We start from the raw sequence: 14,188 nt of genomic DNA on the forward strand, positions 1-14,188 counted from the left end.
ACCAGATGTATGATTAATGGAATATTGTAAATCTGTTTGGGATACAAATAATCAAATAATGATGTGAGTAAACAGAGTCACTCACCACTTCAAGGAAATATAGGAGTTGACTGTGAAATAAACAAGAAGCTGAACAGCATAGTTTCTTGAAGTTTAGCATAATATGTGTATTGATGACTCCATGCTTATGCTGTATGCTGAACAGTTACATTTACGTATTTTATGCTCATAATTTCTATAAATCTTTGTATGTTTAGTCTTCATGATTCACACAAATCAGTTAATTTTAGTTATAGATTTCAAGCATTTTAATTGTAGTTAGTTGATGAATAAGTGTGTTAATAGGAAGAATATTAATCTAATATTATTGATGAATGCTTAGTAGTTGGTTAAATGATTTTGTGGTGTGAATTTATTGTCAAAAAATTATACTTTGGGTATCAATTTGAATTTTGTCTTGCATTATATGGAAAAGCAAATTTATGGCAAAGAATGATAACTGATGTTTATTTGTAGGTGACAAATGCCTGGGCTGGATATTATGACACCAATGTTGCAGATGAAAATGGAATTGTTGGACGCCATCCATATTACCATAATCTTTACATAGCAACTGGATTTAGTGGCCATGGTAAGTAAAGCATTAGAAAAAATACATAACTCTTGCATCACTGTTCTGGGCAACAGATAAATAAAATAACATAGTCATGTAATAGATAATTAGAACCCTGTTGACAGAAACATACAAAGTGTGAAACTTTGTAAAGAGATATGGAGAACAAAGAAAATGAATCCTACAAAATCAATCCATTTGTACACACTAATCATATTGACACAAAAAATGACCAAGTGAAGCCAAACCTATCAAATTTTGTCTCCTGAAGTTGCTTCAATGAAGAAAAATCACACTCTAGTTCCTCCTTTCAATTATTTCCTGTATTTTTTTTTTAATTACAGGCACAGAGAGAAGTGTTTACAGAATTGAAAAGCAGAACTGATATTGAAGGGATGCTGTTTTGAGTGTATATTTTATGAAATAATTGGTGTTTCTTCTACCAGCAGTTTTTCATCGACCTGGCAGCGATATGCCTGACATGACTGGAAAAACTCATAAATTAGACCAATTTTTAGGAACACTCAGAAGACAGATGAACTTATCTGTGCATCAATGTCTGACTTAAACTGATTCACTTTGGAACATGTTTCTCTCTCTCTCTCTCTCTTGCTCTGTCATTCTTTCTTTAACTTTGACAATCAAAATGTAATAGATATTGGAAACAACATTTTCGCCATTGTGTCTGACTTTTAGAGAGCCTTTAATATAGGTTGTTGCTACCTCCTAAACAAAAGACATACTTACAGAACACGAGACTAGTTATGTGATTAGCCTAAAGGCTTCTTGAGAATAAATTCTCTTACTATTAGTGAAATATACATTTTATGGATAGTATGTGACAAGTTAAACCTGTGGCAAGCAAAGACCAAAACTTGGATCACTGCTTCTTTTGGAAAGTGTGCCATTAATTATAATGCCCAAGTATACCTCACAGATGATCCCATACCTCATCTGCTCTGGGGCTTTTTCCCTTTCCATGGTGGGAGTTACATTAATTGAACATCACATGCAGATACAGAAGTATTACTAGCTGAGTTGGGTGAAATGGGATGATAAATCATGGTACGTGTCATGAAAGAATGTCTGGAACATGGGTAACATAAGCGTATCTAATATGACAAAACTGGAAAAGGCTAAAATATGAACAATTTGCGAATTGGTATTGTAGTGATTAATCTAATATAATAACCAAGGAGATCACATGGCACAATAATGAACTTGGGGACCATAGGTGAACTAATCTAACAATGTTTGGATTTTGCCTCTGACAGCCACACACTTATCACAGCAGTTGGTAACCTTGCTCACAATGCACTCACTATATCATAATGGCCTCTGTGAAGTGGATGCTCCACAATCAGAAAGGCCAGAGTGAGACAGTGCTGAATCAGTCAAGCCCAAAATATTGTGTCAGTTTTGTGGGCCACCAGCAAGCCTAGGATAACTAGTGGCAGGGCGATGGACAAAGCTACAGGTTGGCAGGTAAGGGCAGCTTTTAGGGTCTTCTGGACTCTCTCCACCATGCCGTTAGCTACAGGGTAGCCTTTAGCCTTTCAGTGCACTACATGGGAGGCTGCTGCAGGTCCAATCGATGCAGTCCTACTGGATACCAGACCATGTGAAATGCTCCTCCATGGTGCCACAGTTGCACATCCACCAGTGTGGGGTGGACCGTGAAAGTGTTTGAAAGCTACCTCATAGAAATCAGGAAAAGGTAAGGGTGGATGCACTCTGCGTAGTTACATGAGCGATCAGAATGCTTGTGAGCATTGCACCAGATGTCTAAATCCATACTGGAAATCGTGTGTGGTTTGAGGTTAAGGCTGGTGTTTGAGTCATTCTGCAGTCTTAACAGTTTAGGATCAGCTACCTGAGTGGTGGCCATGGCCATATAATTGAGGGATGCAGTGAGGGCACAGGAGTGGCTGAGGCAGTCAGCGGCGATATTGTCAAACTATGGTATGTATGAGTGCTGATGCAATTGCCTAGGGGAAATCTGTGTGCTTTCCTTTCGACGAGAGCCTGTTGTAAGGGAGTGATAGTTGATGTAGACAGTGAAGGGGTGTCCTTCCACCAAGGGGCAGAAGTACTTGACTGCCTCATATATGGCAAGGAGTGCACAATTATATACACCCAATTCCACTGTGGCACAGAGAGCTTCATGAAACAGAATATCAGTGGCTACCAGGAACCTTCGGTCTGTTGTTCAACAATGGTGCCTGGCATCCATTACGATTGCAAATGGGGCAGTCAGATGCAAGTGTACCAGGAGGGCAGCGTGCGAGAGCTCACTTTTCGTTTTTTCCAAACTCACTATCATTTGTACCATACAGGGACTAGGCCTATTGCCTTTAGTGCAGTCACCCTGAAGTGTAGCAGTGACTGGTGCTTGCACGCTTGCAGTGATTTTGAGGTGGCACTAGAAGAAATTTGCCATACTATGGAAACTGCAGCATTCTCTGATGATTGTGTGGAATTGAGCCATTGGATGATATCCTGTGTCCAAGAGAGTCAATCTCTGCAACACTGAAAATGCACTTCTCTAGGCTGATGATAACTCCCATTCTAGGAGGTGGTAAAATGCTTCCAGGGCATGCGGGCAGTGCTCCTCAAGATTGCAGGCACAGATGAAGATATAATTCAGGTAGGCAAAACAGCGTAGGACATTATCAAGAAAGCATTGCCAGGTTTGGCTGGTGTTACAGAATCCCGAAGGCATAAACATGGTTTTGAAGGGGTTAAAGGGGTGATTAGTGCCACTTTAAATTCAGGGATGTCATCAAATGTAGTGAAGTCAGAGATAATCAAGTGCCCAATGCACTGTGTCCTTTGTGTCAATGTCCATATATCCATTTTGTTGGCCACCTCTGTGTGCAGGTATCTATAGAAGGCTCACTGAAGTTTTGTACCACTGTAGTTCAACCATCTACTGCATTACGTTCATTACTTGATTGTTGTTGTCCCTCCACATTGCTGGGATGTTAAGAGCCAACTGTACACGTAGGGCCATTGTATATACGTCACTGACTGGAGATCTAGTTTGATCTTAGTTTAGAAAATGAACTGAGTTCATGAATTCCCTGCATTCTATTACGCTAAACTTGAATCAACTGAATCAAGTTCAGGAGTGATCTAATTAGCACAAAACACACTTGGCAACACCACAAGATCAGCTATTGGCACGATTATTACACTCCAATTGCAAATATTAAAGGGACAAAGTAGATCAAGGAATCTGTTATTGAAGGTTTTGTGTTGTAAAGAGGAAGGAATATGGGCAGAAGAAACTGCTCAAACTACCTCAAGAAATTTCTATACAGGTGAAAAACATGGAAATAATCATATATATCTGAAAAGAAGTAAAAAGAAACAATATTATTCCCAGCACAAATGGCTTGTGAAGACTGTTGCCCACCACAGTGTCCCATAACATTAGGCAAGCTGCATGTGGCATATTCTATTAGTGTGCTTTCAAAACATAGAGCTGTCATAAATATCTTAATAACCAATAATGTAGAGAATACATTGTTTGGCAGCTGATAATCTAAGGCTAGCTCGCATTGGCTGTTAAGTGGTGTGGTCAATTGGACTTCAAACACAAACAAACTGTAGACAAAAGTGGCAATGTATCAGGCTTTCAGAGGTTTGCCAAGGTTGATGAAAATGTACATATAACAGCTTATTGGCCATGGATTTAGGCAGTTTTCTGTGTGGATGTAAGTTTCAATAGTTCCCAGTTCTAAAGCCATTTCATTTAACTATAAAGAAACACTTGTCATAGAGTGGCAGATGTATACAATTGCATTACCTGCTGAATTAGAGCTGTCATCAGCCTGTAGCTTGTATCCCCACAGTGATTTACTGGGCATGATCCTTTGGGACATGGTATAACCTTGCCTTCCTCATCCAGGTACACAGGGCCCTACTGCTGAATGTGGCCTCTGAAAAATGATGCAACTCAGAATTTTGAACATTAATAAGTAGTACAAGTGGTGAAAGAAAGGATAAATAGGAAGAAAAACTGAAACTGACAAACTTTGAGTCCGTAGTCCACTATGTAACCATTGAGCACCAAGACACAATGTCAATTACAAGTTGGCCAATAAATATAATTCTACTAGTTGATTTACATATGTTTCCTATTCTGTTTGTTAGTGCATGGACAGTTGTCATAGTAATTTAAGTATGTATTAATAACACACACTTAAATTAATATTTAATACAAATTTTGTTAATTACTGTTATTCAGACCTAGAGAGCATTTTTGCAAGAGATGGCCAATGATTACACAGGTTGACATGGGTTCTGGGGTTTGGAAAGTCAGTGATGTTCTTTACTAATTTGGCACCCCTGAACATGAAAATATAAGTTTTTTGCATCACCATTCGTTTTCTCTGCACAGCTATGCCTCCGCCAAACCTGTTATGGGCTATTTCGCTATTGGCTGTCAAGTCTGTGTTATGTAGCATAATTTGTATAAATGTGGTGACACTGCTTGTTTGTAGGATAGTGAAGTACAGGGGGAGAATGAACTTCACAGCTGAAACTCCATTATCACCACAACAATCAATAGTTGAGTGAGTGCGAGAGCCAGGAGAAGGTGCTTACGCATGTTATTGAGTGGTGTTATTTTATTGACGCTGAGTTCGAAAGACAGTATATGAATAGCCCAGATGCATTTTGTTACATATGTAGAGCTTCTGTGATAAGTACAAGACATAGACAAATAACAGAAGTTATGCAAAAATCATATTTTGCTTATTTCAGCATGAAGCTCAGGGCTCAGAACAAATCATTTGCTCCACACACTCTGTGTCATACACATGTGGAGCAGTTAAGGACGTGGAGTGACGATAAAATGAAGTATTTGAACTTCATTATTCCCATATTATGGTGCATACAGCTTGTGAATACCATGGGAATGATGAAGTTTGAACACTTTATTTTACCTACATATTGGTGATTTTCACTTCTGTATGATGAAACTAGCAAGATACAACAAAATAAAGATGAACAAAATCTTGTATCTGAACTTACATTCAGCAATTAGACCTGTCCCTCATAGTACAAGTCTTCTGATTCTCTCTCCATCAACTTAAATGGATACATTTGAATTCTCTGAACCAGAGGTAAGTCATGAAAGTTGTCAATCTGTGTTGAGTGTGGTGCTGATAATAACCCAAAACCTCTTACTCAAACAGAATTTAACAATTTGGCAAAAGTCTTGGATTCTCAAAAGGAGCATCACAACTTCTGGCATCACGTCTCAGTGAAAATAATTTATTTGCACATGGTTTATCATAGTCAGTGTACAGAAATCATGATAAAGCCTTCAAGACATTTTTTGTTGAAGACAGTTTGGTGTTCTGCAAAGACATTGCCAGATTAGTTGACAAACATGGGAGCTCAAAAATATGACAGCAAGCAATGGAGGTTTGCATAAATTCTTCAAAGCTAAGTTTGAAAGAAGAATTGCTATAAATTGGGAATGACCTAACACAATTTCCAATTGTGTATTCAGTACACTTAAAAGAGACATACAATATCATGAAATTGCTACTTGAAAAAGTGAAGTATGAAAAAAGCCAGTGCTTTGTATGTGGTGACTTTAAAGTGATTGGTATTCTTCTCAGCCAGAAAGCACAGTACATGAAAATGCCTTGCTGTATGTGTGAATGAGACAGTAGAGCATATCATGAGCATGGAGTAGGAGAGAGGGCCCTAAGAGGAAATCCCTGATAGTAGAACTGAAGAACATTGCAAATGAGTGTTTGGTTAATCCAGATCACTTTTTATTGCCTTCATTGTGAATCAGATTAGGATTGATGAAGCACTATATAAAGAATTGGATAAAATGGGAAACTGTTTCCAATACCTGTGTAGCCTATACCCATATCTCTTGGCTGCAAAGCTGAAAGAAGGGATATTTGTTGGACTGAATATATGTAAGTTGATGTCTGATGAACATTTTGAAAGTAAAATGACAAAAATGGGTCAGTTGACAGAGTTTAAAAATGTTGTACATAATTTCCTTGACTAGAATACTGATTGCAAGGAAATTGTGGAAAATATACTACAGTTGTTAAAATGGTTAGGATGCAAGGTCCCCCTAAAACTACATTTTCTGATGTCACACACATATAAAATTCAGAACACTTTGGCCAACAAATTAGAGGAACATGGTGAATGGTTCCATCAGGAACTTAAAACACTGAAACATCATTTTCAAGGTCATTGGGGAATAAATATTACATCTGACTGCTGTTGGTGTATCACATGTGAAGGAGATGTGACACACAAAAGGAAGGACATCAGATGTTCATTCAGGGCCAAACATAAATGGAAGTAATACTTCCACCTTGTAAGTGTCCCTTTGCTTCTTCTAATTCATAATCTCTCATATTACTTTTTTCCATTTTATTGTTCCATTTCACCTACATTTCCTGTAAGTGCTTTCCAGTTTCATTAGGTACACTCCTTTTCAGTTTCATTAGGTACAGATCTGGGTGATGATGATGGTGCAAAAACATGATGCACTGTAGAGAGACAGGCTTCAGATTCAAGGTCAGTGCAAACAGCTTAGTCAGAAATTTATGTTTTTATGCAACCCCCAGACAAAAATTCAAAATTTGTTGACTTGTGTTATTGGGTGTTGTCAAACTTCACACACTTGTTAGTTCACTGCACATATTTTTAATTTCCCTTTCTTAGTCTGATGCTGAGTGTCTGTGAAATTTTTTTAAAGTTTTTCACAGTGCCTATAATTCTTCTTCTTCTACTATTACTACTACTACTACTACTTCTACTACTACTACCACCACCACCACCACCACCACCACCACTCCAGCATTAGGACTAAGGCCAGTTCCAAACTTATCATCTCTTCATCAGTCTTCTCCTGTTTTTCAGCTCGTATTTAAGAAAAAAAATTATTATTTTGTAGTGTCACTAGGTTTTGAACTGATGATTACAAATGAATTTGATATGATCAGTGACATTTTGGCAAAGTTTATCCTTGTTCATGGCAAAATAATCTCAGTGTTACATTTATGCAATACAAAATTCCAAATTTCATTTGATTGGAGTTTATTTTTTGTGCTTATCTAAGATATGCCTTGCACACTTGGTCGTAATGAGTCAGATATGATCAGGATCTTGTTCAGTGTCCATTCTACTATACTGTGTACTAGATGGCCTTGGCTATTGTCACAAAACCAGTGCTCAGAAGGATGGTGTATGACGATTTTGCTTGGATGTTATGGAGGCCAGGATGAAGGATGGCAGTAGGCACTAATGGTTGGCCAGATATTTTTGACACATCAGTAAATATTTTAATTGTATCTGGCTACAGCATTTGCAAAGTTTTTGTTACTTTCACTTCTCTGATGCAGGATATTAACGTGATTCCCTGCTTTATATTTTAAAGGTAAGGCCCCCTATGTATAAATGGGTACCATTAATGTCATAATGTTGTATTTAGTTTCTAAAGTTCAATGTTATAGTATTTGGAATCAAAGGCCTTGGATACATGAAAGTAGCTTTATCTGTAGATGATCAATTATTGAACTCATACTGAAAGGCAGTTGACAGGTCCTGCTCAGAAAAGTGATGGATATCTCATTGTAACCTACTTTTTTTTAGACTTGCAGAAACTTCTGAATGGAACATGTATATGAGTAGCTCACACATCAGTGAGAGTGATTTTAATTTTTTTAATAAAAATTTGCAGTCAAGACTGATTATTATTTCAAATTATCTAACCACATCACTGTTTTATTCAGTTTTATCTTCAAAAATTAGAAACGAAAGTTTCATCAGGAGATCCCCAAGGAAATGTAATATGACTGCTCTTAAAGGTAATATGACTGCTCCTGGACATAAACAATCTGACAGACAAAGTGAGCAGCAATATGTGACTGTTTGCTGATGATGTAGTATATAGGAAACTATCTATGTTGACAATGTAGGAGGAAACAATATGACTCAGATGGAATTTCAGTTTATTATGATGAAGTTCATGCAAATCATTAGGGAAAAAGTTGTGAATGTTTGAGTATGGTGTTGGTGGTGTGCTACTTGATACAGACACAGCAACTGGATATCTAGGTGTAATATTGCAAAGTGACATGAAGTAGAATGAGCCCATAAGATTGACTGTAGGGAAGGCAAATGGCTGATTTCATTTTATTGAGGAAATTCTAAGAAAGTAGTAAAGGATAGTGCAAAGGATATCTGTTCTTGAGTACTGCTTAAGGCTTTGGTAGATTTGTTACCAGTAGAGTCAGTGACCACGCAAGTATCACAGCAGTGCTGCACAAACCCAAATCAGAATCCCTGATGGAAAAATGACATTCTTTTTCCTTCCATGAAACACTGTTGAGAAAGTTGAGAGTACTGGCATTTGCAACAGACTACAGAATGATTTTTCTGCATAAGGATTGTAAAGAAATGATAAGTGAAATCACAGCTTATACAGAAGCATCAATACAGTTGTTTTTCCCTTGCTCTGCTTGTGAGTGGAACAGGAAAGGGAAAGACTAGCAATAGCACAAGCTGCTCTCTGCCTTGCTCCATAAGGTGGCTTGTGGAGTATGTATGTAGATACAGATAGCTATCTATGTGAGAGTAGGTTATTACTTACCAATCAGAACACTGTGTGTGCATGGGAGCCTCACTGAAAATGCTGAAGAGGCAGCCTTCAGAGAATAGGGTGCAACCAACTTCAGATTGTGGTGGACATTGGGACAAATGATGCCTGTCTTATGGACCCAAAATCATACTTGGATCACTCCAGCAACTGGCAGAAAAAAATGAGAATACCCTCCTTGCTCACAATATTTCAATAAAGCTCCCAATCTGCATCATTATCCCCAGGACTGATCACAGCCCCCTCGTTCTGAGTTGAGATTAAGTCTTGAACCAGAGACTTAAAGGTTATGCAACAAGCTATGCTGTGACTTCCTAGACTGGAGCAATAGGTATGAGAACTAAAAGATTCCCTAAATTGGTCAGGATTGCACTACACATCAGAGGTTGCTACCTAGTAGCTTACGGAATGTGGGACGAATGTGAAGGTTTTTTTTATAGATTAGATGACTCTCTGTCCAATCCAGATGTAGGAGTTACAGAAATATCAGTGTAAGATCGGAAGAAATGTCACACCCTTTTGACAGGTGAGAGTATAAATATCTTAGTGGTTAACTGCTGAAGCATTGACAAGAAAATGATAGAACTTAAAGCAATCCTAAAAACCAGTGAAGCTCACATAATACTACTGGTTAAATCCTGAAATGACAACAGTGAGAATTTTGGGGAAAATTTGAGTGCACATTGAAAGGATACACTAGTGGAAAATGAAAGTAGTGTTGTGTTTGTTGTTGTAGGTGAGAAATTCAGATCCACTGAAATAGAAGCTGAAGCTGCTTGCAAGACTGTTTGAGCATGACTCAGTTATAAGGGGAGGACTTAAACTTGTAATTTGATCCTGCTGTTGCCCATTTGACTTGTCTCCCGATGTAATGTAAGCTTTACAAAAACACTCATTTCATATCCCCAATCATACTGTCAGGCAGCAGCAGCAGTCGGCCAAGACACAAGCAGCAACAGGGAAGTAACCGAGTTCCTAACCATGAGCGAATTTTATAATATCATTTGTGTGCTTTAATAGTTAAGTTTCTAGTGATTCTGCATGTTTATTTAATATCTAATAGTCACAGTTCTCACGTCTTCATTTGCGTTGGAAAGTAAACTAATTTTGTGACATATTACAAGTTCCTAATCAGGGTTGAATTATTTAGTTTTACCTGAGTGCTTCAGTTGTTAGGGTTTTAAATCTCTGCTTGTTAATCTAATTTACTAGACACACTGTTCGCACTGAGGCTGACCCCTCACCTGTGGTCAAGTGGGAGGTTGCCCCAGGGCATAGCAAGCGGCGAAAGAATTCCCAGGCGGCCACATGTAAGGCCTCCCCAGTTTGTCTAACAAACAGGTTCCAGCACTGTCTGTGGCTGATGCTGTTGCTGAGCCAGATGTTGTCGCCTATCTTGTTTTAGAGGAAACCTCTCAGCCTGCAAGATCTGGACAATCTCAGAGGGTGGGATTATTGATAGTTGGGAGCTTCAACATTAGGCGCGTTATGGGGTCCCTTAGGGACATGGCTTCCAAGAAGGGAAAGAAAACCAATGTGCACTCCATATGCATACTGGGTGGAGTCATTCCAGATGTGGAATGGGTACTCCCAGATGCCATGAAGAGCACAATGTGCAGCCAAATGCAGTTGGTTGCTCACGCTGGTAACAGTGACATGTGTCACTTTGGATCAGAAGAGATTCTCTCTGGTTTTGAGCATATAACAGAAGTGGTAAAGGCTGCCAGTCTTCCTTGCAAGATGAAAGCAGAGCTGACCATTTGCAGCATAGTTGACAGGGCCAGTTGTGGACTTCCGGTACAGAGCCAAGTGGAAGGTGTGAATCAGAGGCACAGACAATTCTGCAACCATGTAGGCTGCAGATTCCTCAACTTGCACCAAAGGGTGGTTGGGTTTCCGGTTCCGCTGAATAGATCAGGTGTCTGCTATATGCAGGAAGTGACTACATGGGTAGCAGGGGCTGTGTGGTGTGGACTGGATGGATTTTTAGGTTAGAGGGTCTCAGGGAAAACACAAGGACTTTAACCACAAAGGGTGCAGGCTGAACACAGGAAGAATGTAGATACTGAAACCATCGGTATCACAGCTGTAAATTGTCATAGTTGTGTTGGGAAAGTACCAGAGCTCCAAGTGCTAATAGAAAGCATTAATGCTCAAATCGTTGTAGGCACTGAAAACTGGCTAAAGCCAGAGATAAACTCAGCCGAAATTTTTGTGAAGAACCTAATGGTGTTCCAAAAGGATAGGCTAAACACGGTTGGTGGTGGCGTGTTTGTTGCTGTTAGAAGTAGTTTATCTTGTTGCAAAATTGAAGTAGAGAGTGCCTGTGAGTTAGTGTGGGCAGAGGTCATTTTTGGCAACTGGAATAAAATAATAATTGGATCCTTTTACTGACCTCCCAATTCAGATGATACAGTTGCTGAAAGGTTGAAAGAAAACTAGAGTTTGATTTCAAACACGTACCCAACTCATACGATTATAGTTGGTGGTGATTTTAATTTATCCTCAATGTATTGGTGAAAATACATGTTTAATTCCAGAGCTATGCATAAAACATCATCCAAAATTGTGTTAAATGCATTCTCTGAAAATTATTTTGAGCAGTTAGTTCATGAGCCCATGAGAATAGTAAACAGTTGTGAAAACACACTTGACCTCTTAGTTAATAAAGAGCATCAAAATGGATACAGGGATTAGTGAACTTGGGGTTTTCATAGCAAGACTGAATATTGTAACCCCCAAATCTTCCAAAAATAAACAAAAAATATACCTATTCAAAAAAGCAGATAAAAATTCACTTTATGCCTTCTTGAGAGACAATCTCCACTCATTCCAAATTAATGATGTAAGTGTAGACCAGAAGTGGCTTGAATTCAGAGAAATAGTATCAGCAGCAATTAAGAGATTTATACCAAATAAATTAACAAATGACGGAGCTGATCCTCCTTGGTACACAAAACGGATCAGAATACTGTTGCAGAAACAACGAAACAAACATGCCAAATTTAAACAGATGCATTATCACCAAGATTGGCGATCTTGTACAGAAGCTCAAAATTTAGCACGGACTTCAATGCGAGATGTTTGTAACAGTTTCCGCAGTGAAACTTTGTCTCAAAGCCTGGCAGAAAATCCAAAGAGATTCTGGTCATATGTGAAGTATGTCAGTGGCAAGAAACAATCAATGTCTTCTCTGCATGGTATCAATGGAGATACTGTTGAAGACAATGCTGCCAAAGCAGAGTTAGTAAACACAGCCTTCTGAAATGCCTTCACAAAAGAAGACAAAGTAAATGTTCCAGACTTCAAATCAGGAACAGCTGCCAACATGAGTTAATGTAGAAGTAAATATCCTTGCAGTAGTGAAGCAACTTAAATAAATAATTTAAATAAAAGACAGTCTTCTGGTCCAGACTGTATACCAATTAGGTTCCTTTCAGAGTACGCTGATGCATTAGCTCCATACTTGACAATCATATACAACCATTCGCTCGATGAAAGATCCATACCTAAAGACGGGAAAGATGCACAGGTCACACCAATATTCAAGAAAGGTAGTAGGAGTAATCCACTTAATTACAGGCCCATATTATTAACATCAATTTGCAGCAAGATTCTGGCGCATATATTGTGTTTGAACATTATGAATTACCTCGAAGGAAACGGTCTATTGACACACAGTCAACATGGGTTTAGAAAACATCATTTTTGTGAAACACAAGTAGCTCTTTATTCGCATGAAGTGTTGAGTGCTATTGACAAGGGATTTCAGATAGATTTCATATTTCTGAATTTCAAGAAGGCTTTTGACACTGTACCACACAAGTATCTTATAATCAAATTGCATGCTTATGGAATATTGTCTCAGTTATGTGACTGGATTTGTGACTTCCTGACAGAGAGGTCACAGTTTGTAGTAATTCACAAAGTCATTGAGTAAAACAGAAGTGATTTCTGGCATTCCCAAAGGTAGTGTTATAGGCCCTTTGCTGTTCCTTATCTATATAAATGATTTGGGAGACAATCTGAGCAGTCATCTTAGGTTGTTTGCAGATGACACTGTCATTTATCCACTAATAAAGTTATCATACGTTCAAAAGAAATTGCAAAACGATTTAGAATAGGTATCTGAATGGTGCAAAACTTGGCAGTTGACCATAGTTAACGAAAAGTGTGAAATCATCCACATGAGTGCTAAAAGGAATCCATTAAACTTCAGTTACACGATAAATCAGTCAAATCTAAAGGCCATAAATTCAACTAAATACCTAGGAATTACAATTACAAACAACTTAAATTGGAAGGAACACATAGAAAATATTGTGGGGAAGGCTAACCAAAGACTGTGTTTTACTTAGAAAATGTAACAGATCTACTAAGTAGACTGCCTACACTATGCTTGTCTGTCCTCTTTTAGAATACTGCTGTTCAGTATGGGATCCTTACCAGATAGGACTGATGGAGTACATCAAAAAAGTTCAAAGAAGGCAGCACGTTTTGTACTATCATGAAATATGAAATGATACAAGATTTGGGCTGTACATCATTAAAAGAAAGGCATCTTTCGTTGCAATGGAATCTTCTCACAAAATTCCAGTCACCAACTTTCTCCTCGGAATGCAAAAATATTTTGTTGACACAGACCTACATAGGGAGAAACTACCCCCATGATAAAATAAGGGTAATCAGAGTTTGTATGGAAAGATATAGGTGTTCGTTATTTCTGCACACTATAAGAGATGGGAATAACAAACAATTGTGAAGGTGGTTAGATGAACCCTCTGCCAGGCACTTAAATGTGATTTGCAGAGTATCCATGTAGATGCAGTTGTAGATCTTTGGAGGAGACTTTGGTCTAATTATAATCTTGTTAGTGGTTGGTATGACAAGACATCCTGTGAAACATTACTGCCCTCTCTGAGAAC

The 14,188-nt window shown here is 38.4% G+C and overlaps 1 protein-coding gene across 1 annotated transcript in view; it reads left to right on the top strand.

Annotated features, from left to right (window-relative positions):
* LOC126481526 (FAD-dependent oxidoreductase domain-containing protein 1-like) overlaps nucleotides 1–14,188 on the top strand; it is a 237,803-nt gene that overhangs the window by 207,342 nt on the left and 16,273 nt on the right. Inside the window, exon 8 of the mRNA XM_050105334.1 lies at nucleotides 517–631. Coding sequence (XP_049961291.1) covers nucleotides 517–631 — 115 coding nt within the window. The remainder of the gene's footprint in view (nucleotides 1–516; nucleotides 632–14,188) is intronic.

This window comes from Schistocerca serialis, chromosome 5, assembly GCF_023864345.2.
Source record: "Schistocerca serialis cubense isolate TAMUIC-IGC-003099 chromosome 5, iqSchSeri2.2, whole genome shotgun sequence".
Taxonomy (NCBI): Eukaryota; Metazoa; Arthropoda; class Insecta; order Orthoptera; family Acrididae; genus Schistocerca; species Schistocerca serialis.